This window comes from Oncorhynchus masou, chromosome 23 (genome assembly GCF_036934945.1).
Source record: "Oncorhynchus masou masou isolate Uvic2021 chromosome 23, UVic_Omas_1.1, whole genome shotgun sequence".
Lineage (NCBI taxonomy): Eukaryota > Metazoa > Chordata > Actinopteri > Salmoniformes > Salmonidae > Oncorhynchus > Oncorhynchus masou.
This window is the reverse complement of record NC_088234.1, coordinates 20,233,984-20,259,718: the sequence shown is the minus strand read 5'-3', so window position 1 is coordinate 20,259,718 and position 25,735 is coordinate 20,233,984. Positions and strand designations below refer to the sequence as shown.

At 45.5% G+C, this 25,735-nt stretch overlaps 1 protein-coding gene across 3 annotated transcripts in view; it reads left to right on the top strand.

Annotated features, from left to right (window-relative positions):
- Positions 1-25,735, top strand: part of LOC135510524 (neuroligin-2-like) — a 329,641-nt gene that overhangs the window by 136,938 nt on the left and 166,968 nt on the right. For all 3 annotated transcript variants that reach the window (XM_064931530.1, XM_064931531.1, XM_064931528.1), the window contains one exon: positions 2,577-2,630. In XM_064931530.1, the coding sequence (XP_064787602.1) occupies positions 2,577-2,630 (54 nt within the window). The remainder of the gene's footprint in view (positions 1-2,576; positions 2,631-25,735) is intronic.

The window sequence follows — 25,735 nt, the reverse complement described above, 5'->3', positions numbered from 1 at the left end:
ATTTCAAATACTTTATCTGTGGTTGATTGAGCTTGCCTGATCGAGCCAATAGAATGGTCCGGAAACGGCCAAACCCTACCCATATGGCGCTCTAGGCAGGCCAGAGCAAACGTTCAAAGTGTATGAGAGTTTGCCGGGAGATGGGAGGGAAAGGAAAGGAGGAAATAAGGTATATTTTTTGGAAGTGAGGAGGGAGAAAGAGTGGGAGTGCTTCTACACCTGCATTGCTTGCTGTTTGGGGTTTTAGGCTGGGTTTCTGTACAGCACTTTGAGATATCAGCTGATGTAAGAAGGGCTTTATAAATACATTTGATTTGATTTGAGTGCATAGAGGAGAGGAGTTGTAATGAAACAGAGGATAAGGTTCCTTTTTCCTCACTAAATGTACAGTAACTTTTAGCAAGGGTCAATTACACTATGGTGATGGATGTCAAAAGCGTTTATAATAATATTCTAACACTCGACCCTGCTAAACAAACACTGTTATTGTTCCAGTTTACACTTGTTTTAGCTCTTTCCAAAAAATCACTTCCCGGCAAAGCTTTTCTTCTACATTTTCTGCCCGAAAATGCTGTGGTAAACATTAGCGCAGCCTCTTAAATCCTCCTTGTGACTTGAAAGGTGTCTAGATCCAGTGGACAGGGATTCATTGACTTTGTTATTAGGGGATATCAACCCTTCTGTCTTTTCACAGTCCATAAATAATCATTATGTTGAACGATGTACCCTACACACAGAACACGTCGGACAGGTTGACATGCTGCATTTTCTCTTCCCAGTTGCATAGCTGTATCCAATCAGCATCGCGAAGGGTCGCAATTCTTTAAGTTCTACCCCATGTTTTGCATCTGTAAACCATTTTACCTCGGGTTCATTTTGATCTGACTGACGGTGAACTTCATTAAGAACAGCCAGTGACACAATCACACACTCTTATGGTTGTCTATCTATGTAGACCTTTTCTGAGCTGTCACTGCAGTTACATAACTTCATTTGTCCACAAATAACACATATAGACAGACTTCCTGGTTTCTGGCCTATCAGAGCAGGGCAGGGCTGTGATTGGCAGGGGGGGACAGTGATGGAGTCCTGCCCATTGTTTCCCTCCTAGCTAGCTGTAAGCCCAACAGCAGATGGTGCTTCCTGTTAGCCCAGGCCTCTTTCTTGATTGGCTGCTTCCCTGATTGCTGCTTTGCATATCACAAGATTAGTTCCTCAACAACAAACTTCCACTTATGAGGGGAGGGGAGGGGAGAGAGAGGAGAGACTAGCAGCATCACTCTGTTCTCTCTCTCTCTTCCCTCTCCCTCTCCATCCCTCTCCTCCGTTTGCCAAGAATAGCTGGTGGGCAGATGCAGATTGAATTACATGCATCTTTTACCCACCACACAGCACACACTCCGCTAACTAGCATCAACCTACATGTCATTTCTAATTGACACACAGCTTGTTGTGCGTTGTATGTGTAATTACTCATTCACTGGGGGGAATGTCATTGAGGTTTACCGCTAAGCCACACACACGCACACACACACACACACACACACATACACACACACATATATACACACACACACACACACACGCACACACACACACACACACACACATACACACACACATATATACACACACACACACACACACACACACACACACACACACACACACACACACACACACACACACACACACACACACACACACACACACACACACACACACACACACACACACACACACATAGCACACCTGTGTCCCTTTCCCCTGTTTTCTAATGCATGCTTAACATGATCTCTCATTGTTACAGGTCCCTTCCCCTGTGTCTCTCTCTCACTAACGATGGCTGACTAATAAAGATATCATTTTGTTGTGTGTGTTTAAAAAAAAACGAATCTAATGTGTTTATCTTGTTGATGTTGTACAAAGCATTGTGGGAACTGTAGTTTACATATAGGGAAAAGGAAGGAGTGTGTCAGTGTTTGTGTGAAAAAATGTAGCACGCTACTCATGGGTCACAACAGGGGGTTGTTGTCGATTTTGGATGAAGTCAGCGTTTGGTTTTGGTTTCGACGAGGCCCACTCCTCCCCTTTTGTACCCCTCTGCCCGACGTTCCTTTTTTGGGTTGTGAGGGGAGAAGGGGGGAGTAAGGGTGGGAGATGTTTTTCTAACCACAGATACTCATTCTCTTATCCTCCTTTCATAGATTTTTACTATGGTTCCCTGAAGCCATAAACACAACTTGAACACAAGTAACAAAACATGGGTCCCAGAAGGGCAGCGCAACCGATAAACCACTAGTAAACAACTATTTATCTGTTTCTCCCGGGTGACAAGGCGTGATTGAGTCTTCAGATTGGAGGTCGTTCTTTTATCTTGACAGAAGCGGTTGTTGTCTTTTCTAATAATGAGTCTGTTTTTAGAAAGAGACAGAAAAGACTTGCTGAACTTTCTCTTTTTTTGCTCTTTCTTCTTTTCTTCTTTTCATTTTTTCTTAGCATTTTTTTGCCAGTAATCTTTTTTGAATTTTCTCTTTTCTCTTTTTCCCCCCCCCTTTTTTTCTTGCACCCTATAGGTCCGCTCACAAAAAAACACCATGAGTCTACAATGAACAGACCGAGAGATGAAGGTATTTTTCGTTGCATGTTTTTCCTTTTTTTCTTGTTTCTAAAAGTATTTTTGGGTGGGATATATAGAGAGACATAAGTAAACAGACATCTATTAGCTATGCGGTACACGACATATGTGTTTAAATATATACAATGTGTTGGCGTTTGTGTCTGTGTTGATTCAGTATCATCGTATTCATTTAGAATTCATAGAACCAATAGCTTATTCACTGAGAGAAAGCATTAACTTAATAGCAGTTTGATGATGACAGTCCTTGGCTAACCTCATCACCAGGTTCAATTGCTATCGCATACAGCGAGAACGAGCCGGCTGGTGGGCAAGATTAGACTAATATAATAGTTATGAAATCAACATTGTGTCATCTCTATAGACGTCATTTCGTATATACAAAAAAACCTCTCAGTCACATTGCCTGACTGACTGACTAGACAGGGAGTTTGACGGCCTGGAATATGGCCTCTATATAACATTTTTCTTTCACCATTGTTCTTCCTCCCACAACATTAATTCAAGTTCATGTTAATGTGATGCAGCCGAATAGCTATTGAGATATGACTCACGGTGGGATAGATGTACCGAGCTTCAAAAGTCAAGGTTAGGGGAGCCTGAGCCAGATACAGAAAGAGAGGGCAAAATTGAGAGAGAGAGAGAGATAGGTAGAAAGAAAGAAAAAGGGAGAAATTTAGATGTTTTTTTAAAGAAATACATTATTCTCCTTTTTATCAGAATGAAGGCCTCTTCCTTTGTGTTTTCTCAACAGAAACAGACACAACAACACTATTAGCTGCCCCCATCTTGCCTCTTGGAGTGATTTCTTGACCAATAGAAAATGGCTGTTGTCGATATGATGCACATCATTTTCTTATGTTTCAGCTCTTTTTTTGAGTGTACAAAAGTTCATATTTTTCTCTTGGGTGTTCTTTTGATATTTAATGGGTATTTTCTTAGGTGAAAGGTGTGCAGAGTTGGGGTAAAGATAATATGGAGTTTCTCTTTGCTCGAACACATTGACACAGGTTGTGATATGGCTATCAGTGGGGCCAACTACAGATTGGCTTCATGAAATGAATGTTTTACAATAGATCATGTTTCTGAAAACAGAATACCTGTCCCTAACCTCATAACGTCACTGAATTTTCCAAATGTCAAATACTAATTCATACCTCTGTTTACTAGACCTCCACCCATGTCACCTTTCAAAAACCGGACTCCTAAGTCCTCAATACAGGAAGGTCTTAATACTAACTCCTGGAGCTTATTCAGGAGGGTGTCACTTCTGTTTACAAAGTTTCAGATAGAAATGTCATGTGTCGAGCTGAAAATCCACCTTATTTTGCTAGAGACTCATGTCAGACAGAGGACTTAAAACATAATACATCTCGAGAGAGAGAGCGAGAGAGAGAATACATTTCTATGTAAATATTGTTCGACGTTGTGACCTCGTGAATAAGGCCCTGGGTCCATCCCAATAAAATCTTCTTTCTCCTGAAGTGTTCACTTGTTCACTAATTCCCACAAATCTTAAAGCATTGAATTGTTAAGGTGTGTGCTAGGGGGCGTTTCCACCAGATTTCTTATGCCAGTCATTCCTTTCAAATTAGTAAAGAGACGTGAACAAGTGTACACTTTGGGACGTAGAAGAGATAATTGGAACATAGCCCAAGTATTACTGTAACATCTACTTCCTGCCTCTGACTTCCTGTCACGACTAGAGGCATTGTCACGGTGCTATTTGGCTGTTGTTGCTTTGGCCTGATAGTGAATTCCATCACGATACATATCACCTGAGTGGACCCTTAGGCTTACAATAGTCCAATTGAGTTTCTCTGTATAACACAGACATTTTATTGAACACTTTCAATGCTTTGTATGAAAAAAACATTTCTGATTTTAATGAGTAAACAGAAAGCATTCGGTAGTCATTCAAGAAACCATATTCAAGCCAAAGAAATGAAGAAACATGTTGTCAATGACAACTGCAAGTCCTTGACTAGCACTTCGTAATGCTTTCTCCTAGGTTCAGGTGTTGTGAAGGTAAGGAGGTTATTTGGCTGTAGCAATGTTCTATACTGACCCCATATAAAAAGATTGATTGATCTCTGAGGATAGGAGTGTGTGTGTGTGTGTGTGTGTGTGTGTGTGTGTGTGTGTGTGTGTGTGTGTGTGTGTGTGTGTGTGTGTGTGTGTGTGTGTGTGTGTGTGTGTGTGTGTGTGTGTGTGTGTGTGTGTGTGTGTGTGTGTGTGTGTGTGTGTGTGTGTGTGTGTGTGTGTGTGTGTGTCACTGTCCCGCTCTCTCACACCCCTCCGTTAAATTGTATCAAAAAGGACTGAGGCCCACCTGAGCCCCTAGAACATGATCACAGAACCTTACACACACACACACACACACACACTTCACCTCTACGTTTATCTCTGTTTTATCATAGACCTGTCGATTACACTGAACAAAAATATAAATGCAACATGCAACAATTTCTAAGATTTTACTGAGTTACAGTTCATATAAAGAAATCGTTCATTTTAAATAAATTCATTAGGTACTAATCTATGGATTTCACATGACTGGGAATACAGATATGCATCTGTTGGTCACAGATACTTTAAGAGAAAGATAGAGGTGTGGTTCAGAAAACCAGTCAGTATCTGGTGTGACCACAATTTGTCTCATGCAGCGCGACACATCTCCTTCGTATAGAGTTGATCAGGCTGTTGATTGTGGCCTATGGAATGTTGTCCCACTCCTCTCCAATTGCTGTGAGAAGTTGCTGGATATTCGTGGGAGGTAGAACACACTGTTGTACAAGTCGACACAGAGCATCCCAAACGTGATCAATGGGTGACATGTCTGGTGAGTATGCAGGCCATGGAAGGATTGGGTCATTTTCAGCTTCCAGGAATTATGTACAGATTCTTGCAACATTGGGCCATGCATTATCATGCTGATACATGGGATGATGGCGGCGGATGAATGTCACAACAATGGGACTCATCAAGGTATATCTGTGCATTCAAGTTGTCATTGATAAAATGCAATTGTGTTTGTTGTCTGTAGCTTTTGCCCACCCATACTGTAACCCCACCGCCACCATGGGGCTCTCTGTTCACAACGGTGGACCCCTGGCCCACACCATGCCGGGCCATCGAAGGTGAGTACTGGCACACTGAAGTCAGTTACAATGCCGACGCCATCAGGTTAAGGCCTTGGCGAGAACGACGAGCACACAGATGAGCTTCCCTGAGACGGTTTCTGACAGTTTGTGCAGAAATTCTTCAGTTGTGCAAACCCACAGTTTCATCAGCTGTCCAGGTGGTTGGTTTCAGACGATCCTGCAGGGGAAGAAGCCAGATGTGGAGGTCCTGGGCTGGCATAGTTACACGTGGTCTGCGTTTGTGAGGCAGGTTGGACGTACTGCCAAATTCTCGAAAATAACGTTTTAGGTGGCTTATGGTAGAGAAATGAACATAAAATTATCTGGCAACAGCTCTTATTGATATGCCACACCTGTCAGGTGGATGGATTCTCTTGTCAAAGGAGAAATGCTCAGTAACAGGGATGTAAATACATTTGTGCACATCATTTGAAAGAAATACACTTTTTGTGCATATGGCACATTTGTGGGATCTTTTATTTCAGCTCATGAAACAGAGGACCAATGATGCGTTTATATTTGTGTTCAGTGTAGTTGCTCCAAGGACATGTTGGTAAACCTAGAAAAAAACAAATCTAACATTTATCACGAAATACCAAGAAATATTTTCAATATTTGACCAATAATCTTTACAAATTTGTTCAAACGTTTTGAAAAATTGATAGAATCAGTGCAGTTTCTCTGCAATAAAACCATGCGAAAACAACTCTATTTATATGCAGCACAGTGCAACAGACATACTCATTTTCCCAGGAAAGCGGTGTCCTCAACCTTACATGTGAAGTATTTAAACAGGACAATAAAAACATGTTACCTAAACTACAGCCAGACTATACAGGATGTCTGATTTGAGAAAAATAGCATTAATATGTCACATCTGTCCTTTGTATGTGTGGAATAGGACAAATACACTATATATACAAAAGAATGTGGACACCGCTTCAAATTAGTGCATTCAGCTATTTCAGTCACACCCGTTGCTGACATGTGTATAAAATTGAGCACACATCCATGCAATCTCCATAGGCGGACATTCGCAGTAAAACGGCCTTACCGAGAGCTTAGTGACTTTCAAAGTGCCATCGTCTTAGGATGTCACCTTTCCAACAAGTCCGCCCTGCTAGAGTCAACTATAAGGGCTGTTATTGTGAAGTGGAAATGTCTAGGAGCAACAACGGATCAGCCGTGAAGTGGTAGGCCACAGAAGCTCACAGAATGGATCCACAGAGTGTTGAAGGGTGTAGCAAGTCAAGATTGTCTGTCCTCGGTTGCAACACTCACTACCGAGTTCCAAACTGCCTCTGGAAGCATTGTCAGCACAAGAACTGTTCGTCGGGAGCTTCATGAAAAGGCCTGCCTCGGCCATGGAAGATCACCATGTGCAATGCCAAGCGTCGGATGGAGTGGTGTAAAGCTCGCCGCCATTGGACTCTGATCTGAGTTTGGCGGATGCCAGGAGAACACTACCTGCATAGTGCCAATTGTAAAGTTTTGTGGAGGAATAATGGTCTGGGGCTGTTTTTCGTGGTTCGGTCTTGGCCCCTTAGTTCCATTAACCTCTTGAAACTCCCCATCCCGGATCCGGGATTGTGACTAAAGCCTCAGGCTCATTAGCATAACGCAACGTTAACGATTTCTGAAAATCGCAAATAAAATTAAAATAATGCGTTTGCTCTCAAGCTTAGCCTTTTCTTAACAACACTGTCATCTCAGATTTTCAAAATATGCTTTTGAACCATAGAAATTGACTAATTTGTGTAAGAGTATGCAAAGCTAGCATAGCATTTTGTGTAGCATGTAGCACGCAACATTTTCACAAAAGCCAGATAACCAAATAAATAAAATCATTTACCTTTGAAGAGCTTCGGATGTTTTCAATGAGGAGACTCTCAGTTACATAGCAAATGTGCAGTTTTTCAAAAAAATATTATTTGTGTAGGACAAATCGCTCCGTTTTGTTCACGTTTGGCTATGAAAAAACCCTGTATACAGTTATAGCCTGAAGTTCATTAGCATAATGTAACGTTAACGATTTCTGAAAATCGCAAATAAAATGAAAATAATGCATCTGCTCTCAAGCTTAGCCTTTTCTTAACAACACTGTCATCTCAGATTTTCAAAATATGCTTTTGAACCATAGAAATTGACTAATTTGTGTAAGAGTATGCAAAGCTAGCAATGCATTTTGAATAACATGTAGCACGCAACATTTTCACAAAAACCAGATAACCAAATAAATAAAATCATTTACCTTTGAAGAGCTTCTGATGTTTTCAATGAGGAGACTCTCAGTTACACACCAAATGCGCAGTGTTTCCTGAAAGCGTCTGTGTGTAGGAGAAATCGTTCCGTTTTCTACATTGCGCCTGGCTACTGAAACGAACCGAAAATGCAGTCACCTACAACGTAAAACTTTTTCCGGATTAACTACATAATATCGACCGAAACATGGCAAACGTTGTTTGGAATCAGTCCTCAAGGTGTTTTTTCACATATCTCTTCATTGACATGCAGTTCGTGGAAGCTTGCTTTAGTCTCTGTATTGTTTGGAAAAATACTGGCAGGTGACTTTTGCGCACCAATTTCGGCGCAGGACACCGGGCGGACACGTGGTAAATGTGGTCTCTTATGGTCAATCTTCCAATGATCTGCCTACAAATACGTCACAATGCTGCAGACACCTTGGGGAAACGACAGAAAGGGCAGACTCATTCCTCTTGCGTTCACAGCCATATAAGGAGATCATGACAAACAGAGCCTCAAAAATCCTTGTCATTTCCTGGATGCCATCTCATCTTGGTTTTGCCTGAAGCTCACGTTAAAGGGCACGCACAGAGAAGATCTTTGTATTTCTGGACACGTCAGAGTGTTTTCTTTCGAACAGTAGCAATTATATGCATAGTCGAGAATCTTTTTGTGACAAAATATCTTGTTTAAAACGGGAACGTTTTTCATCCAAAAATGAAATTGCGCCCCTAGAGTTCCAAGAGGTTAAAGGGAAATCTTAACACTACAGCATATAATGACATTCCCGACAATTATGTGCTTCCAACTTTGGGGCAACAATTTCGGGAAGGCCCTTTCCTGTTGCAACATGACAATGCACCTGTGCACAAAGTGAGGTCCATACAGAAATGGTTTGTCGAGATCAGTGTGGAAGAACTTGATTGGCCTGCACAGAGCCCTGACCTCAACCCCATCAAACACCTTTGAGATGAATTGTAACCCCCGACTGCGAGCCAGGCCTATTCGCCCAAAATCAGTGCCGACCTCACTCATGCTCTTGTGGCTGAATGGAAACAAGTCCCCACAGCAATGTTCCAACATATAGTGGAAAGCCTTCCCAGAAGTGGAGGCTGTTATCCTGTTGAAACTCCCCATCCCGGATCCGGGATCGTGACTAAAGCCTCAGGCTCATTAGCATAACGCAACGTTAACGATTTCTGAAAATCGCAAATAAAATGAAAATAATGCGTCTGCTTTCAAGCTTAGCCTTTTCTTAACAACACTGTCATCTCAGATTTTCAAAAAATGCTTTTGAACCATAGAAATTGACTAATTTGTGTAAGAGTATGCTAAGCTAGCTTAGCATTTTGAGTAGCATTTAGCACGCAACATTTTCACAAAAACCAGATAACCAAATAAATAAAATCATTTACCTTTGAAGAGCTTCGGATGTTTTCAATGAGGAGACTCTCAGTTACATACCAAATGCGCAGTTTTTCCTGAAAGCGTCTGTGTGTAGGAGAAATCGTTCCGTTTTGTACATCGCATTTGGCTACCGAAACGAACCGAAAATTCAGTCACCTACAACGTCAAACTTTTTCCGAATTAACTCCATAATATCGACCAAAACATGGCAAACGTTGTTTGGAATCAATCCTCAAGGTGTTTTTTCACATATCTCTTCATTTATATATCGTTCGTGGAAGCTTGCATTCTTCTCTAAATTCCATGGAAAAATACTTGCAGCTGACTTTTGCGCTCCAATTTCGGCGCAGGACACCGGGCGGACACCTGGTAAATGTGGTCTCTTATGGTCAATCTTCCAATGATATGCCTACAAATACGTCACAATGCTGCAGACACCTTGGGGAAACGGCAGAAAGGGCAGACTTACTCCTCTCGCATTCACAGCCATATAAGGAGACAATGGAAAACAGAGCCTCAAAAATCCTGCTCATTTCCTGGATGCCGTCTCATCTTGGTTTTGCCTGAAGCTCACGTTCTAGGGCACGCACAGAAAATATCTTGGTAGTTCTGGACACGTCAGAGTGTTTTCTTTCGAAAGCTATCAATTATATGCATAGTCAAGCATCTTTTTGTGACAAAATATCTTGTTTAAAACGGGAACGTTTTTCATCCAAAAATGAAATAGCGCCCCCAGAGCATCAAGAGGTTATAGCAGCAAAGGGGCGACCAACTCTATGTAGTTCCTGCTTGAGCTGTTCGTGTCATTTAATGTTCTGTCATGTTGGCCGATATTATGTCATGTTTCATGTTTTGTGTGGACCCCAGGAAGAGTAGCTGCTGCTTTTGCAACAGCTAATGGGGATCCTAATAATATAACACTATATATAACACAATAATACTTATTACTTCACCTATAATTAGTCTTTGAATCGAGGCTGCAATGTTCTGTATGTTAATCGGGCCTTGGTGAACAAAAGTTATATCTTAATGAATGTACTTTATATCACTTTATTGTCTGTTTATTACCCTGCTCTTCAAGATAACATAGAGGAACAAAGTAAAGAGAAGATGAAAGAAATGGTCTGGAGACAGAGATGGTAGAGTACTGACAAGAGCTAACCAGAGTGCACTCTTAGTAAAATTGGTTAATGGTGGAGGAAGATGCAGAGGTAGCTCTGTAGTGTGTCCCTCTCTTTGCCTCTCTCTTGAGTTTTCTCACAACCTCTCATCTTCTGCTCTCTCTGTCGGACTCAACACTCATTACTGTACTGCCTTCTCTCTGCCCTGTTTTCTCTCCCTCTTTCTATACCCCTTCCCTCTCTCTCTCTCTCCCCCTCCTCGCTTCTCTCTCCCATACTTCTCTCATTCCCTCTCTCTCTCTCTGCTCTCGCTCTCCCTCTCTCTCTCTCTGCTTCCTCTCTCTCTCTCCCTCCTCGCTTCTCTCTCCCATCCTTGTCTCTTTCACTCTTTGCCTCTCTCTCTCAATGCTCTCTCTCTCGCCTCTGCATCCCCCCTCTCTTTCTGCTTCCTCTCTCTCTCCCTCCCTTCTCTCTTTCACTCTCTTTCCCTCTCTCTCTCCTCCACATTCTCTCTCTCTCTCTCTCTCTGCTTCTTCTCTCTCTCTCCCTCCTCGCTTCTCTCTCCCATCCATGTCTCTTTCACTCTTTGCCTCTCTCTCAATGCTCTCTCTCGCCTCTGCATCCCCCCTCTCTTTCTGCTTCCTCTCTCTCTCCCTCCCTTCTCTCTTTCACTCTCTTTCCCTCTCTCTCTCCTCCACATCCCCCCCTCTCTCTCTCTCTCTCTGCTTCTTCTCTCTCTCTCCCTCCTCACTTCTCTATCCAACCCCTCTCTATTTCACTGTCTTTCCCTCTCTCTGCTCCCTCTTTCTCTCTCTCCCACTCACTGCCCTCCATTCTCCTCCTCCCCTCCCTCCCTCCCTCCCTCTATCTCTTCCCCCCCTCTCTTTCCCCCCTTCTCTCTCTTTCTCTCTGATGTTGTGTGCTCCTGCAGTACACAGGTATTGGCTCCTGTAACAGCAGCTTTGCCTCTGGGCCACAGGATCTCATCTGCTGATGTCTTAGAATTGAATCTATGTTCCTTCTCCTCTCACCATAGTACATACACACACACATACACACACACATACACACACACACACACACACACACACACACACACACACACACACACACACACACACACACACACACACACACACACACACACACACACACACACACACATCATATCTCACACAAGTCTATTCTCAGTCTTTTGAAATACTACAGAACATACTCGTCTTTGCTGTCTGGGTATTTTCCCTCTAATTACTAACTAAACCTTGGAAGAATACACCCTGTACTACACTTCCTCCATTGTGAATCTCATAGTGGGTTAGTCACTCTGTACAGTGAAGATGTTTATTTCTATGTAAGGCATAAGTGGACAGGCAAACCCAGGCTGGAACAATAGAGGTTGATATGAGAAGACACAAGACTGGAATAGAACAGGAAGTAGAACAGGTGGATACATGGAAGGACACGATAGGAGGGGAGATGAGAAAAGAGAAGAGGAGAGGAGAAAAGAGGACATGATGAGACAAGTGGGAAAGGGAAAGGAAAAGGAGAGGAGAATAGAGAAGAGGAGAGGAGAGGAGAAAAGAGGACAAGGTGAGACAAGTGGGAAAGGGAAAGGAGAGGAGAGCAGAGGAGAAAAGATGACAAGGTGAGACAAGTGGGAAAGGGAAAGGAGAAGAGAGGAGAAAAGATGAGAGGAGAGGAGAGGAGGAAAGAGGACAAGGTGAGACAAGTGGGAAAGGGAAAGGAGAGGAGAGGAGAAAAGAGGACAAGGTGAGAAAAATGGGAAAGGGAAAGGAGAGCAGAGGAGAAAAGATGACAAGGTGAGACAAGTGGGAAAGGGAAAGGAGAAGAGAGGAGAAAAGATGAGAGGAGAGGAGAGGAGGAAAGAGGACAAGGTGAGACAAGTGGGAAAGGGAAAGGAGAGGAGAGGAGAAAAGAGGACAAGGTGAGACAAGTGGGAAAGGGAAAGGAGAAGAGAGGGTGGAAAGAGAAGAGGAGATAAGAGGAGAGGAGAGGAGATAAGAGAAGAGGAGAGGAGAAAATAGGACAAGGTGAGACAAGTGGGAAAGGAGAAGAGAGGGTGGAAAGAGAAGAGGAGAGGAGAAAAGAGGACAAGGTGAGACAAGTAGGAAAGGGAAAGGAGAAGAGAGGGTGGAAAGAGAAGAGGAGAGGAGAAAGGAGGACAAGGTGAAAGAAGTGGGAAAGGGAAAGGAGAAGAGAGTAGAAAAGAGGACAAGGTGAGACAAGTGGGAAAGGCAAAGGAGAGCAGAGTAGAAAAGAGAAGAGGAGAGGAGAAAAGAGGACAAGGTGAGACAAGTGGGAAAGGGAAAGGATAGGAGAGGAGAAAAGAGGACAAGGTGAGACAAGTGGGAAAGGGAAAGGAGAAGAGAGGAGAAAAGAGGACAAGGGGAGAGGAGAGGAGAAAAGAGGACAAGGTGAGACAAATGGGAAAGGGAAAGGAGAAAAGAGGACAAGGTGAGACAAGTGGGAAAGGGAAAGGAGAGCAGAGGAGAAAAGAGAAGAGGAGAGAAGAAAAGAGGACAAGGTGAGACAAGTGGGAAAGGAAAGGAGAAGAGAGTAGAAAAGAGGACAAGGTTGAGACAGGTGGGAAAGGGAAAGGAGAGCAGAGGAGAGAAGAGAAGAGGAGAGGAGAAAAGAGGACAAGGTGAGACAAGAGGGAAAGAGAAGAGGAGAGCAGAAAAGAGGACAAGGTGAGAAAAGTGGGAAAGGGAAAGGAGAGCAGAGGAGAAAAGAGAAGAAGAGAGGAGAAAAGATGACAAGGTGAGACAAGTGGGAAAGGGAAAGGAGAGTAGAGGTGAAAAGAGGACAAGGTGAGACAAGTGAGAAAGGGAAAGGAGAAGAGAGGGTGGAAAGAGAAGAGGAGAGGAGAAAAGAGGACAAGGTGAGACAAGTGGGAAAGAGAAAGGAGAGGAGAAAAGAGGACAAGGTGAGACAAGTGGGAAAAGGAAAGGAGATCAGATGAGAAAAGAGGAGAGGAGAGGAGAAAAGAGGACAAGGTGAGACAAGTGTGAAAGGAAATGATAAGGGAGTAGAAAAGAGGACAAGGTGAGACAAGTGGGAAAGGGAAAGGAGAGCAGAGGAGAGGAGAAAAGAGGACAAGGTGAGACGAGTGTGAAAGGGAAAGGAGAGGAGAAAAGAGGACAAGGTGAGACAAGTGGGAAAGGGAAAGGAGAAGAGAGGAGAAAAGAGAAGAGTAGAGGAGAGGAGAAAAGAGGACAAGGTGAGACAAGTGGGAAAGAGAAGAGGACAAGGTGAGACAAGTGGGAAAGGGAAGGAAGAGGAGAGGAGAAAAGATGACAAGGTGAGACAAGTGGGAAAGGGAAAGGAGAGCAGAGGAGAAAAGAGAAGAGGAGCGGAGAAAAGAGAACAAGGTGAGACAAGTGGGAAAGGGAAAGGAGAAGAGAGGAGAAAAGAGACGAGGAGAGGAGAAAAGAGGACAAGGTGAGACAAGTGGGAAAGGGAAAGGAGAAGAGAGGAGAAAAGAGACGAGGAGAGGAGAAAAGAGGACAAGGTGAGACAAGTGGGAAAGGGAAAGGAGAGGAGAGGAGAAAAGAGAAGAGGAGAGGAGAAGAGGAAAGAGGACAAGGTGAGAAAAGTGGGAAAGGGAAAGGAGAGCAGAGGAGAAAAGAGAAGAGGAGAGGAGAAAAGAGGACAATGTGAGACAAGTGGGAAAGGGAAAGGAGAGGAGAGGAGAAAAGATGACAAGGTGAGACAAGTGGTAAAGGGAAAGGAGAAGAGAGGAGAAAAGAGAAGAGTAAACGCTAGGAGAAAAGAGGACAAGGTGAGACAAGTGGGAAAGGAAATGAGAAGGGAGTAGAAAAGAGGACAAGGTGAGACATGTGGGAAAGGGAAAGGAGAGCAGACGAGAGAAGAGGAGAGGAGAAAAGAGGACAAGGTGAGACAAGTGTGAAGGGGAAAGGAGAGGAGAAAAGAGGACAGGGTGAGACAAGTGGGAAAGGGAAAGGAGAAGAGAGGAGAAAAGAGAAGAGTAGAGGAGAGGAGAAAAGAGGACAAGGTGAGACAAGTGGGAAAGAGAAGAGGAGAGGAGAAAAGAGGACAAGGTGAGACAAGTGGGAAAGGGAAAGGAGAGCAGAGGAGAAAAGAGGAGAGGAGAAAATAGGACAAGGTGAGACAAGTGGGAAAGGAGAAGAGAGGGTGGAAAGAGAAGAGGAGAGGAGAAAAGAGGACAAGATGATACAAGTAGGAAAGGGAAAGGAGAAGAGAGGGTGGAAAGAGAAGAGGAGAGGAGAAAAGAGGACAAGGTGAGACAAGTAGGAAAGGGAAAGGAGAGGAGAGGGTGGAAAGAGGACAAGGTGAGACAAGTGGGAAAGGGAAAGAAGAGCAGAGGAGAAAAGAAAAGAGGAGAGGAGAAAGGAGGACAAGGTGAAAGAAGTGGGAAAGGGAAAGGAGAAGAGAGTAGAAAAGAGGACAAGGTGAGACATTTACATTTAAGTCATTTAGCAGACGCTCTTATCCAGAGCGACTTACAAATTGGTGAATTCACCTTCTGACATCAGACAAGTGGGAAAGGGAAAGGAGAGCAGAGGAGAAAAGAGAAGAGGAGAGGAGAAAAGAGGACAAGGTGAGACAAGTGGGAAAGGAAAGGAGAGCAGAGGAGAGAAGAGAAGAAGAGAGGAGAAAAGAGGACAAGGTGAGACAAGTGGGAAAGGGAAAGGAGAGTAGAGGTGAAAAGAGGACAAGGTGAGACAAGTGAGAAAGGGAAAGGAGAAGAGAGGGTGGAAAGAGAAGAGGAGAGGAGAAAAGAGGACAAGGTGAGACAAGTGGGAAAGGGAAAGGAGGAGAGGGTGGAAAGAGAAGAGGAGAGGAGAGGAGATAAGAGGAGAAAAGAGGACAAGGTCAGACAAGTGGGAAAGGGAAAGGAGAAGAGAGGGTGGAAAGAGAAGTGGAGAGGAGAAAAGAGGACAAGGTGAGACAAGTAGGAAAGGGAAAGGAGAGGAGAGGGTGGAAAGAGGACAAGGTGAGACAAGTGGGAAAGGGAAAGAAGAGCAGAGGAGAAAAGAAAAGAGGAGAGGAGAAAGGAGGACAAGGTGAAAGAAGTGGGAAAGGGAAAGGAGAAGAGAGTAGAAAAGAGGACAAGGTGAGACATTTACATTTAAGTCATTTAGCAGACGCTCTTATCCAGAGCGACTTACAAATTGGTGAATTCACCTTCTGACATCAGACAAGTGGGAAAGGGAAAGGAGAGCAGAGGAGAAAAGAGAAGAGGAGAGGAGAAAAGAGGACAAGGTGAGACAAGTGGGAAAGGAAAGGAGAGCAGAGGAGAGAAGAGAAGAAGAGAGGAGAAAAGAGGACAAGGTGAGACAAGTGGGAAAGGGAAAGGAGAGTAGAGGTGAAAAGAGGACAAGGTGAGACAAGTGAGAAAGGGAAAGGAGAAGAGAGGGTGGAAAGAGAAGAGGAGAGGAGAAAAGAGGACAAGGTGAGACAAGTGTGAAAGGAAATGATAAGGGAGTAGAAAAGAGGACAAGGTGAGACAAGTGGGAAAGGGAAAGGAGAGCAGAGGAGAGGAGAAAAGAGGACAAGGTGAGACGAGTGTGAAAGGGAAAGGAGAGGAGAAAAGAGGACAAGGTGAGACAAGTGGGAAAGGGAAAGGAGAAGAGAGGAGAAAAGAGAAGAGTAGAGGAGAGGAGAAAAGAGGACAAGGTGAGACAAGTGGGAAAGAGAAGAGGACAAGGTGAGACAAGTGGGAAAGGGAAGGAAGAGGAGAGGAGAAAAGATGACAAGGTGAGACAAGTGGGAAAGGGAAAGGAGAGCAGAGGAGAAAAAGAGAAGAGGAGCGGAGAAAAGAGAACAAGGTGAGACAAGTGGGAAAGGGAAAGGAGAAGAGAGGAGAAAAGAGACGAGGAGAGGAGAAAAGAGGACAAGGTGAGACAAGTGGGAAAGGGAAAGGAGAAGAGAGGAGAAAAGAGACGAGGAGAGGAGAAAAGAGGACAAGGTGAGACAAGTGGGAAAGGGAAAGGAGAGGAGAGGAGAAAAGAGAAGAGGAGAGGAGAAGAGGAAAGAGGACAAGGTGAGAAAAGTGGGAAAGGGAAAGGAGAGCAGAGGAGAAAAGAGAAGAGGAGAGGAGAAAAGAGGACAATGTGAGACAAGTGGGAAAGGGAAAGGAGAGGAGAGGAGAAAAGATGACAAGGTGAGACAAGTGGTAAAGGGAAAGGAGAAGAGAGGAGAAAAGAGAAGAGTAAACGCTAGGAGAAAAGAGGACAAGGTGAGACAAGTGGGAAAGGAAATGAGAAGGGAGTAGAAAAGAGGACAAGGTGAGACATGTGGGAAAGGGAAAGGAGAGCAGACGAGAGAAGAGGAGAGGAGAAAAGAGGACAAGGTGAGACAAGTGTGAAGGGGAAAGGAGAGGAGAAAAGAGGACAGGGTGAGACAAGTGGGAAAGGGAAAGGAGAAGAGAGGAGAAAAGAGAAGAGTAGAGGAGAGGAGAAAAGAGGACAAGGTGAGACAAGTGGGAAAGAGAAGAGGAGAGGAGAAAAGAGGACAAGGTGAGACAAGTGGGAAAGGGAAAGGAGAGCAGAGGAGAAAAGAGGAGAGGAGAAAATAGGACAAGGTGAGACAAGTGGGAAAGGAGAAGAGAGGGTGGAAAGAGAAGAGGAGAGGAGAAAAGAGGACAAGATGATACAAGTAGGAAAGGGAAAGGAGAAGAGAGGGTGGAAAGAGAAGAGGAGAGGAGAAAAGAGGACAAGGTGAGACAAGTAGGAAAGGGAAAGGAGAGGAGAGGGTGGAAAGAGGACAAGGTGAGACAAGTGGGAAAGGGAAAGAAGAGCAGAGGAGAAAAGAAAAGAGGAGAGGAGAAAGGAGGACAAGGTGAAAGAAGTGGGAAAGGGAAAGGAGAAGAGAGTAGAAAAGAGGACAAGGTGAGACATTTACATTTAAGTCATTTAGCAGACGCTCTTATCCAGAGCGACTTACAAATTGGTGAATTCACCTTCTGACATCAGACAAGTGGGAAAGGGAAAGGAGAGCAGAGGAGAAAAGAGAAGAGGAGAGGAGAAAAGAGGACAAGGTGAGACAAGTGGGAAAGGAAAGGAGAGCAGAGGAGAGAAGAGAAGAAGAGAGGAGAAAAGAGGACAAGGTGAGACAAGTGGGAAAGGGAAAGGAGAGTAGAGGTGAAAAGAGGACAAGGTGAGACAAGTGAGAAAGGGAAAGGAGAAGAGAGGGTGGAAAGAGAAGAGGAGAGGAGAAAAGAGGACAAGGTGAGACAAGTGGGAAAGGGAAAGGAGGAGAGGGTGGAAAGAGAAGAGGAGAGGAGAGGAGATAAGAGGAGAAAAGAGGACAAGGTCAGACAAGTGGGAAAGGGAAAGGAGAAGAGAGGGTGGAAAGAGAAGTGGAGAGGAGAAAAGAGGACAAGGTGAGACAAGTAGGAAAGGGAAAGGAGAGGAGAGGGTGGAAAGAGGACAAGGTGAGACAAGTGGGAAAGGGAAAGAAGAGCAGAGGAGAAAAGAAAAGAGGAGAGGAGAAAGGAGGACAAGGTGAAAGAAGTGGGAAAGGGAAAGGAGAAGAGAGTAGAAAAGAGGACAAGGTGAGACATTTACATTTAAGTCATTTAGCAGACGCTCTTATCCAGAGCGACTTACAAATTGGTGAATTCACCTTCTGACATCAGACAAGTGGGAAAGGGAAAGGAGAGCAGAGGAGAAAAGAGAAGAGGAGAGGAGAAAAGAGGACAAGGTGAGACAAGTGGGAAAGGAAAGGAGAGCAGAGGAGAGAAGAGAAGAAGAGAGGAGAAAAGAGGACAAGGTGAGACAAGTGGGAAAGGGAAAGGAGAGTAGAGGTGAAAAGAGGACAAGGTGAGACAAGTGAGAAAGGGAAAGGAGAAGAGAGGGTGGAAAGAGAAGAGGAGAGGAGAAAAGAGGACAAGGTGAGACAAGTGGGAAAGGGAAAGGAGGAGAGGGTGGAAAGAGAAGAGGAGAGGAGAGGAGATAAGAGGAGAAAAGAGGACAAGGTCAGACAAGTGGGAAAGGGAAAGGAGAAGAGAGGGTGGAAAGAGAAGTGGAGAGGAGAAAAGAGGACAAGGTGAGACAAGTGGGAAAGGGAAAGGAGAGCAGAGGAGAAAAGAGAAGAGGAGAGGAGATGAGAAAAGAGGACAAGGTGAGACAAGTGGGAAAGGGAAAGTAGAGGAGAGGGTGGAAAGAGGACAAGGTGAGACAAGTGGGAAAGGGAAAGGAGAGTAGAGCGTGGAAAGAGAATAGGAGAGGAGAAAAGAGGACAAGGTGAGACAAGTGGGAAAGAGAAAGGAGAGGAGAGGAGAAAAGAGGACAAGGTGAGACAAGTGGGAAAAGGAAAGGAGAGCAGGTGAGAAAAGAGAAGAGGAGAGGAGAAAAGAGGACAAGGTGAGACAAGTGTGAAAGGAAAGGAGAAGGGAGTAGAAAAGAGGACAAGGTGAGACAAGTGGGAAAGGGAAAGTAGAGGAGAGGGTGGAAAGAGGACAAGGTGAGACAAGTGGGAAAGGGAAAGGAGAGGAGAGCGTGGAAAGAGGACAAGGTAAGACAAGTGGGAAAGGGAAGGAGAGGAGAGGAGAAAAGAGGACAAGGTGAGACAAGTGGGAAAGGAAAAGGAGAAGAGAGGGTGGAAAGAGAAGAGGAGAGGAGAAAAGAGGACAAGGTGAGACAAGTGGCAAAGGGAAAGGAGAAGAGAGGGTGGAAAAAGGACAAGGTGAGACAAGTGGGAAAGGGAAAGGAGAGCAGAGGAGAAAAGAGAATAGGAGAGGAGATGAGAAAAGAGGACAAGGTGAGACAAGTGGGAAAGGAAAAGGAGAGGAGAGGGTGGAAAGAGGACAAGGTGAGACAAGTGGGAAAGGGAAAGGAGAGGAGAGGGTGGAAAGAGGACAAGGTGAGACAAGTGGGAAAGGGAAAGGAGAGGAGAGGAGAAAAGAGGACAAGGTGAGACAAGTGGGAAAGGGAAATGAGAGTAGAGGTGAAAAGAGGACAAGGTGAGACAAGTGAGAAAGGGAAAGGAGAAGAGAGGGTGGAAAGAGAAGAGGAGAGGAGAAAAGAGGACAAGGTGAGACAAGTGGGAAAGGGAAAGGAGGAGAGGGTGGAAAGAGAAGAGGAGAGGAGAGGAGATAAGAGGAGAAAATAGGACAAGGTCAGACAAGTGGGAAAGGGAAAGGAGAAGAGAGGGTGGAAAGAGAAGAGGAGAGGAGAAAAGAGGACAAGGTGAGACAAGTGGGAAAGGGAAAGGAGAAGAGAGGGTGGAAAGAGAAGAGGAGAGGAGAAGAGAGGACAAGGTGAGACAGGTGGGAAAGGGAAAGGAGAAGAGAGGGTGGAAAGAGGACAAGGTGAGACAAGTGGGAAAGGGAAAGGAGAGCAGAGGAGAAAAGAGAAGAGGAGAGGAGATGAGAAAAGAGGACAAGGTGAGACAAGTGGGAAAGGGAAAGTAGAGGAGAGGGTGGAAAGAGGACAAGGTGAGACAAGTGGGAAAGGGAAAGGAGAGGAGAGCGTGGAAAGAGGACAAGGTAAGACAAGTGGGAAAGGGAAAGGAGAGGAGAGGAGAAAAGAGGACAAGGTGAGACAAGTGGAAAGGAAAAGGAGAAGAGAGGGTGGAAAGAGAAGAGGAGAGGAGAAAAGAGGACAAGGTGAGACAAGTGGCAAAGGGAAAGGAGAAGAGAGGGTGGAAAAAGGACAAGGTGAGACAAGTGGGAAAGGGAAAGGAGAGCAGAGGAGAAAAGAGAATAGGAGAGGAGATGAGAAAAGAGGACAAGGTGAGACAAGTGGGAAAGGAAAAGGAGAGGAGAGGGTGGAAAGAGGACAAGGTGAGACAAGTGGGAAAGGGAAAGGAGAGGAGAGGGTGGAAAGAGGACAAGGTGAGACAAGTGGGAAAAGGAAAGGAGAGGAGAGGAGAAAAGAGGACAAGGTAAGACAAGTGGGAAAGGGAAAGGAGAGGAGAGGAGAAAAGAGGACAAGGTGAGACAAGTGGGAAAGGGAAGGAGAGGAGAGGGTGGAACGAGGACAAGGTGAGACAAGTGGGAAAGGGAAAGGAGAGGAGAGGAGAAAAGAGAAGAGGAGAGGAGAAAAGAGAAGAGGAGAGGAGATGAGAAAAGAGGACAAGGTGAGACAAGTGGGAAAGGGAGAGGAGAGGAGAGGGTGGAAAGAGGACAAGGTGAGACAAGTGGGAAAGGAGAGGAGAGGAGAAAAGAGGACAAGGTGAGACAAGTGGGAAAGGGAAAGGAGAGGAGAAAATAGGACAAGGTGAGACAAGTGGGAAAAGGAAAGGAGAGCAGATGAGAAAAGAGAAGAGGAGAGGAGAAAAGAGGACAAGGTGAGACAAGTGTGAAAGGAAAGGAGAAGGGAGTAGAAAAGAGGACAAGGTGAGACAAGTGGGAAAGGAAAAGGAGAGCAGAGGAGAGGAGAAAAGAGGACAAGGTGAGACGAGTGTGAAAGGGAAAGGAGAGGAGAAAAGAGGACAAGGTGAGACAAGTGGGAAAGGGAAAGGAGAAGAGAGGAGAAAAGAGAAGAGTAGAGGAGAGGAGAAAAGAGGACAAGGTGAGACAAGTGGGAAAGAGAAGAGGACTAGGTGAGACAAGTGGGAAAGGGAAAGGAGAGGAGAGGAGAAAAGATGACAAGGTGAGACAGGTGGGAAAGTGAAAGGAGAAGAGAGGAGAAAAGAGAAGAGGAGATGACAGGAGATTTTGGGAAAGAGAAGAGGAGAGGAGAAAAGAGGACAAGGTCAGACAAGTGGGAAAGGGAAAGGAGAAGAGAGGGTGGAAAGAGAAGAGGAGAGGAGAAAAGATGACAAGGTTAGACAAGTGGGAAAGGGAAAGGAGAAGAGAGGGTGGAAAGAGAAGAGGAGAGGAGAAAAGAGGACAAGGTGAGACAAGTGGGAAAGGGAAAGGAGAAGAGAGGGTGGAAAGAGGACAAGGTGAGACAAGTGTGAAAGGGAAAGGAGAGCAGAGGAGAAAAGAGAATAGGAGAGGAGATGAGAAAAGAGGACAAGGTGAGACAAGTGGGAAAGGGAAAGGAGAGGAGAGGGTGGAAAGAGGACAAGGTGAGACAAGTGGGAAAGGGAAAGGAGAGGAGAGGAGAAAAGAGGACAAGGTGAGACAAGTGGGAAAGGGAAGGAGAGGAGAGGGTGGAACGAGGACAAGGTGAGACAAGTGGGAAAGTTAAAGGAGAGGAGAGGAGAAAAGAGAAGAGGAGAGGAGAAAAGAGAAGAGGAGAGGAGATGAGAAAAGAGGACAAGGTGAGACAAGTGGGAAAGGGAAAGGAGAGGAGAGGGTGGAAAGAGGACAAGGTGAGACAAGTGGGAAAGGGAAAGGAGAGGAGAGGAGAAAAGAGGACAAGGTGAGACAAGTGGGAAAGGGAAAGGAGAGGAGAGGAGAAAAGAGGACAAGGTGAGACAAGTGGGAAAGGGAAATGAGAGTAGAGGTGAAAAGAGGACAAGGTGAGACAAGTGAGAAAGGGAAAGGAGAAGAGAGGGTGGAAAGAGAAGAGGAGAGGAGAAAAGAGGACAAGGTGAGACAAGTGGGAAAGGGAAAGGAGGAGAGGGTGGAAAGAGAAGAGGAGAGGAGAGGAGATAAGAGGAGAAAATAGGACAAGGTCAGACAAGTGGGAAAGGGAAAGGAGAAGAGAGGGTGGAAAGAGAAGAGGAGAGGAGAAAAGAGGACAAGGTGAGACAAGTGGGAAAGGGAAAGGAGAAGAGAGGGTGGAAAGAGAAGAGGAGAGGAGAAGAGAGGACAAGGTGAGACAGGTGGGAAAGGGAAAGGAGAAGAGAGGGTGGAAAGAGGACAAGGTGAGACAAGTGGGAAAGGGAAAGGAGAGCAGAGGAGAAAAGAGAAGAGGAGAGGAGATGAGAAAAGAGGACAAGGTGAGACAAGTGGGAAAGGGAAAGTAGAGGAGAGGGTGGAAAGAGGACAAGGTGAGACAAGTGGGAAAGGGAAAGGAGAGGAGAGCGTGGAAAGAGGACAAGGTAAGACAAGTGGGAAAGGGAAAGGAGAGGAGAGGAGAAAAGAGGACAAGGTGAGACAAGTGGGAAAGGAAAAGGAGAAGAGAGGGTGGAAAGAGAAGAGGAGAGGAGAAAAGAGGACAAGGTGAGACAAGTGGCAAAGGGAAAGGAGAAGAGAGGGTGGAAAAAGGACAAGGTGAGACAAGTGGGAAAGGGAAAGGAGAGCAGAGGAGAAAAGAGAATAGGAGAGGAGATGAGAAAAGAGGACAAGGTGAGACAAGTGGGAAAGGAAAAGGAGAGGAGAGGGTGGAAAGAGGACAAGGTGAGACAAGTGGGAAAGGGAAAGGAGAGGAGAGGGTGGAAAGAGGACAAGGTGAGACAAGTGGGAAAAGGAGAGGAGAGGAGAAAAGAGGACAAGGTAAGACAAGTGGGAAAGGGAAAGGAGAAGAGAGGGTGGAAAGAGAAGAGGAGAGGAGAAAAGATGACAAGGTTAGACAAGTGGGAAAGGGAAAGGAGAAGAGAGGGTGGAAAGAGAAGAGGAGAGGAGAGGAAAAGAGGACAAGGTGAGACAAGTGGGAAAGGGAAAGGAGAAGAGAGGGTGGAAAGAGAAGAGGAGAGGAGAAAAGAGGACAAGGTGAGACAAGTGGGAAAGGGAAAGGAGAAGAGAGGGTGGAAAGAGGACAAGGTGAGACAAGTGGGAAAGGGAAAGGAGAGCAGAGGAGAAAAGAGAATAGGAGAGGAGATGAGAAAAGAGGACAAGGTGAGACAAGTGGGAAAGGAAAAGGAGAGGAGAGGGTGGAAAGAGGACAAGGTGAGACAAGTGGGAAAGGGAAAGGAGAGGAGAGGGTGGAAAGAGGACAAGGTGAGACAAGTGGGAAAGGGAAAGGAGAGGAGAGGAGAAAAGAGGACAAGGTGAGACAAGTGGGAAAGGGAAGGAGAGGAGAGGGTGGAACGAGGACAAGGTGAGACAAGTGGGAAAGTTAAAGGAGAGGAGAGGAGAAAAGAGAAGAGGAGAGGAGAAAAGAGAAGAGGAGAGGAGATGAGAAAAGAGGACAAGGTGAGACAAGTGGGAAAGGGAAAGGAGAGGAGAGGGTGGAAAGAGGACAAGGTGAGACAAGTGGGAAAGGGAAAGGAGAGGAGAGGAGAAAAGAGGACAAGGTGAGACAAGTGGGAAAGGGAAAGGAGAGGAGAGGAGAAAAGAGGACAAGGTGAGACAAGTGGGAAAGGGAAATGAGAGTAGAGGTGAAAAGAGGACAAGGTGAGACAAGTGAGAAAGGGAAAGGAGAAGAGAGGGTGGAAAGAGAAGAGGAGAGGAGAAAAGAGGACAAGGTGAGACAAGTGGGAAAGGGAAAGGAGGAGAGGGTGGAAAGAGAAGAGGAGAGGAGAGGAGATAAGAGGAGAAAATAGGACAAGGTCAGACAAGTGGGAAAGGGAAAGGAGAAGAGAGGGTGGAAAGAGAAGAGGAGAGGAGAAAAGAGGACAAGGTGAGACAAGTGGGAAAGGGAAAGGAGAAGAGAGGGTGGAAAGAGAAGAGGAGAGGAGAAGAGAGGACAAGGTGAGACAGGTGGGAAAGGGAAAGGAGAAGAGAGGGTGGAAAGAGGACAAGGTGAGACAAGTGGGAAAGGGAAAGGAGAGCAGAGGAGAAAAGAGAAGAGGAGAGGAGATGAGAAAAGAGGACAAGGTGAGACAAGTGGGAAAGGGAAAGTAGAGGAGAGGGTGGAAAGAGGACAAGGTGAGACAAGTGGGAAAGGGAAAGGAGAGGAGAGCGTGGAAAGAGGACAAGGTAAGACAAGTGGGAAAGGGAAAGGAGAGGAGAGGAGAAAAGAGGACAAGGTGAGACAAGTGGGAAAGGAAAAGGAGAAGAGAGGGTGGAAAGAGAAGAGGAGAGGAGAAAAGAGGACAAGGTGAGACAAGTGGGAAAGGGAAAGTAGAGGAGAGGGTGGAAAGAGGACAAGGTGAGACAAGTGGGAAAGGGAAAGGAGAGGAGAGCGTGGAAAGAGGACAAGGTAAGACAAGTGGGAAAGGGAAAGGAGAGGAGAGGAGAAAAGAGGACAAGGTGAGACAAGTGGGAAAGGAAAAGGAGAAGAGAGGGTGGAAAGAGAAGAGGAGAGGAGAAAAAGAGGACAAGGTGAGACAAGTGGCAAAGGGAAAGGAGAAGAGAGGGTGGAAAAAGGACAAGGTGAGACAAGTGGGAAAGGGAAAGGAGAGCAGAGGAGAAAAGAGAATAGGAGAGGAGATGAGAAAAGAGGACAAGGTGAGACAAGTGGGAAAGGAAAAGGAGAGGAGAGGGTGGAAAGAGGACAAGGTGAGACAAGTGGGAAAGGGAAAGGAGAGGAGAGGGTGGAAAGAGGACAAGGTGAGACAAGTGGGAAAAGGAGAGGAGAGGAGAAAAGAGGACAAGGTAAGACAAGTGGGAAAGGGAAAGGAGAAGAGAGGGTGGAAAGAGAAGAGGAGAGGAGAAAAGATGACAAGGTTAGACAAGTGGGAAAGGGAAAGGAGAAGAGAGGGTGGAAAGAGAAGAGGAGAGGAGAAAAGAGGACAAGGTGAGACAAGTGGGAAAGGGAAAGGAGAAGAGAGGGTGGAAAGAGAAGAGGAGAGGAGAAAAGAGGACAAGGTGAGACAAGTGGGAAAGGGAAAGGAGAAGAGAGGGTGGAAAGAGGACAAGGTGAGACAAGTGGGAAAGGGAAAGGAGAGCAGAGGAGAAAAGAGAATAGGAGAGGAGATGAGAAAAGAGGACAAGGTGAGACAAGTGGGAAAGGAAAAGGAGAGGAGAGGGTGGAAAGAGGACAAGGTGAGACAAGTGGGAAAGGGAAAGGAGAGGAGAGGGTGGAAAGAGGACAAGGTGAGACAAGTGGGAAAGGGAAAGGAGAGGAGAGGAGAAAAGAGGACAAGGTGAGACAAGTGGGAAAGGGAAGGAGAGGAGAGGGTGGAACGAGGACAAGGTGAGACAAGTGGGAAAGTTAAAGGAGAGGAGAGGAGAAAAGAGAAGAGGAGAGGAGAAAAGAGAAGAGGAGAGGAGATGAGAAAAGAGGACAAGGTGAGACAAGTGGGAAAGGGAAAGGAGAGGAGAGGGTGGAAAGAGGACAAGGTGAGACAAGTGGGAAAGGGAAAGGAGAGGAGAGGAGAAAAGAGGACAAGGTGAGACAAGTGGGAAAGGGAAAGGAGAGGAGAGGAGAAAAGAGGACAAGGTGAGACAAGTGGGAAAGGGAAATGAGAGTAGAGGTGAAAAGAGGACAAGGTGAGACAAGTGAGAAAGGGAA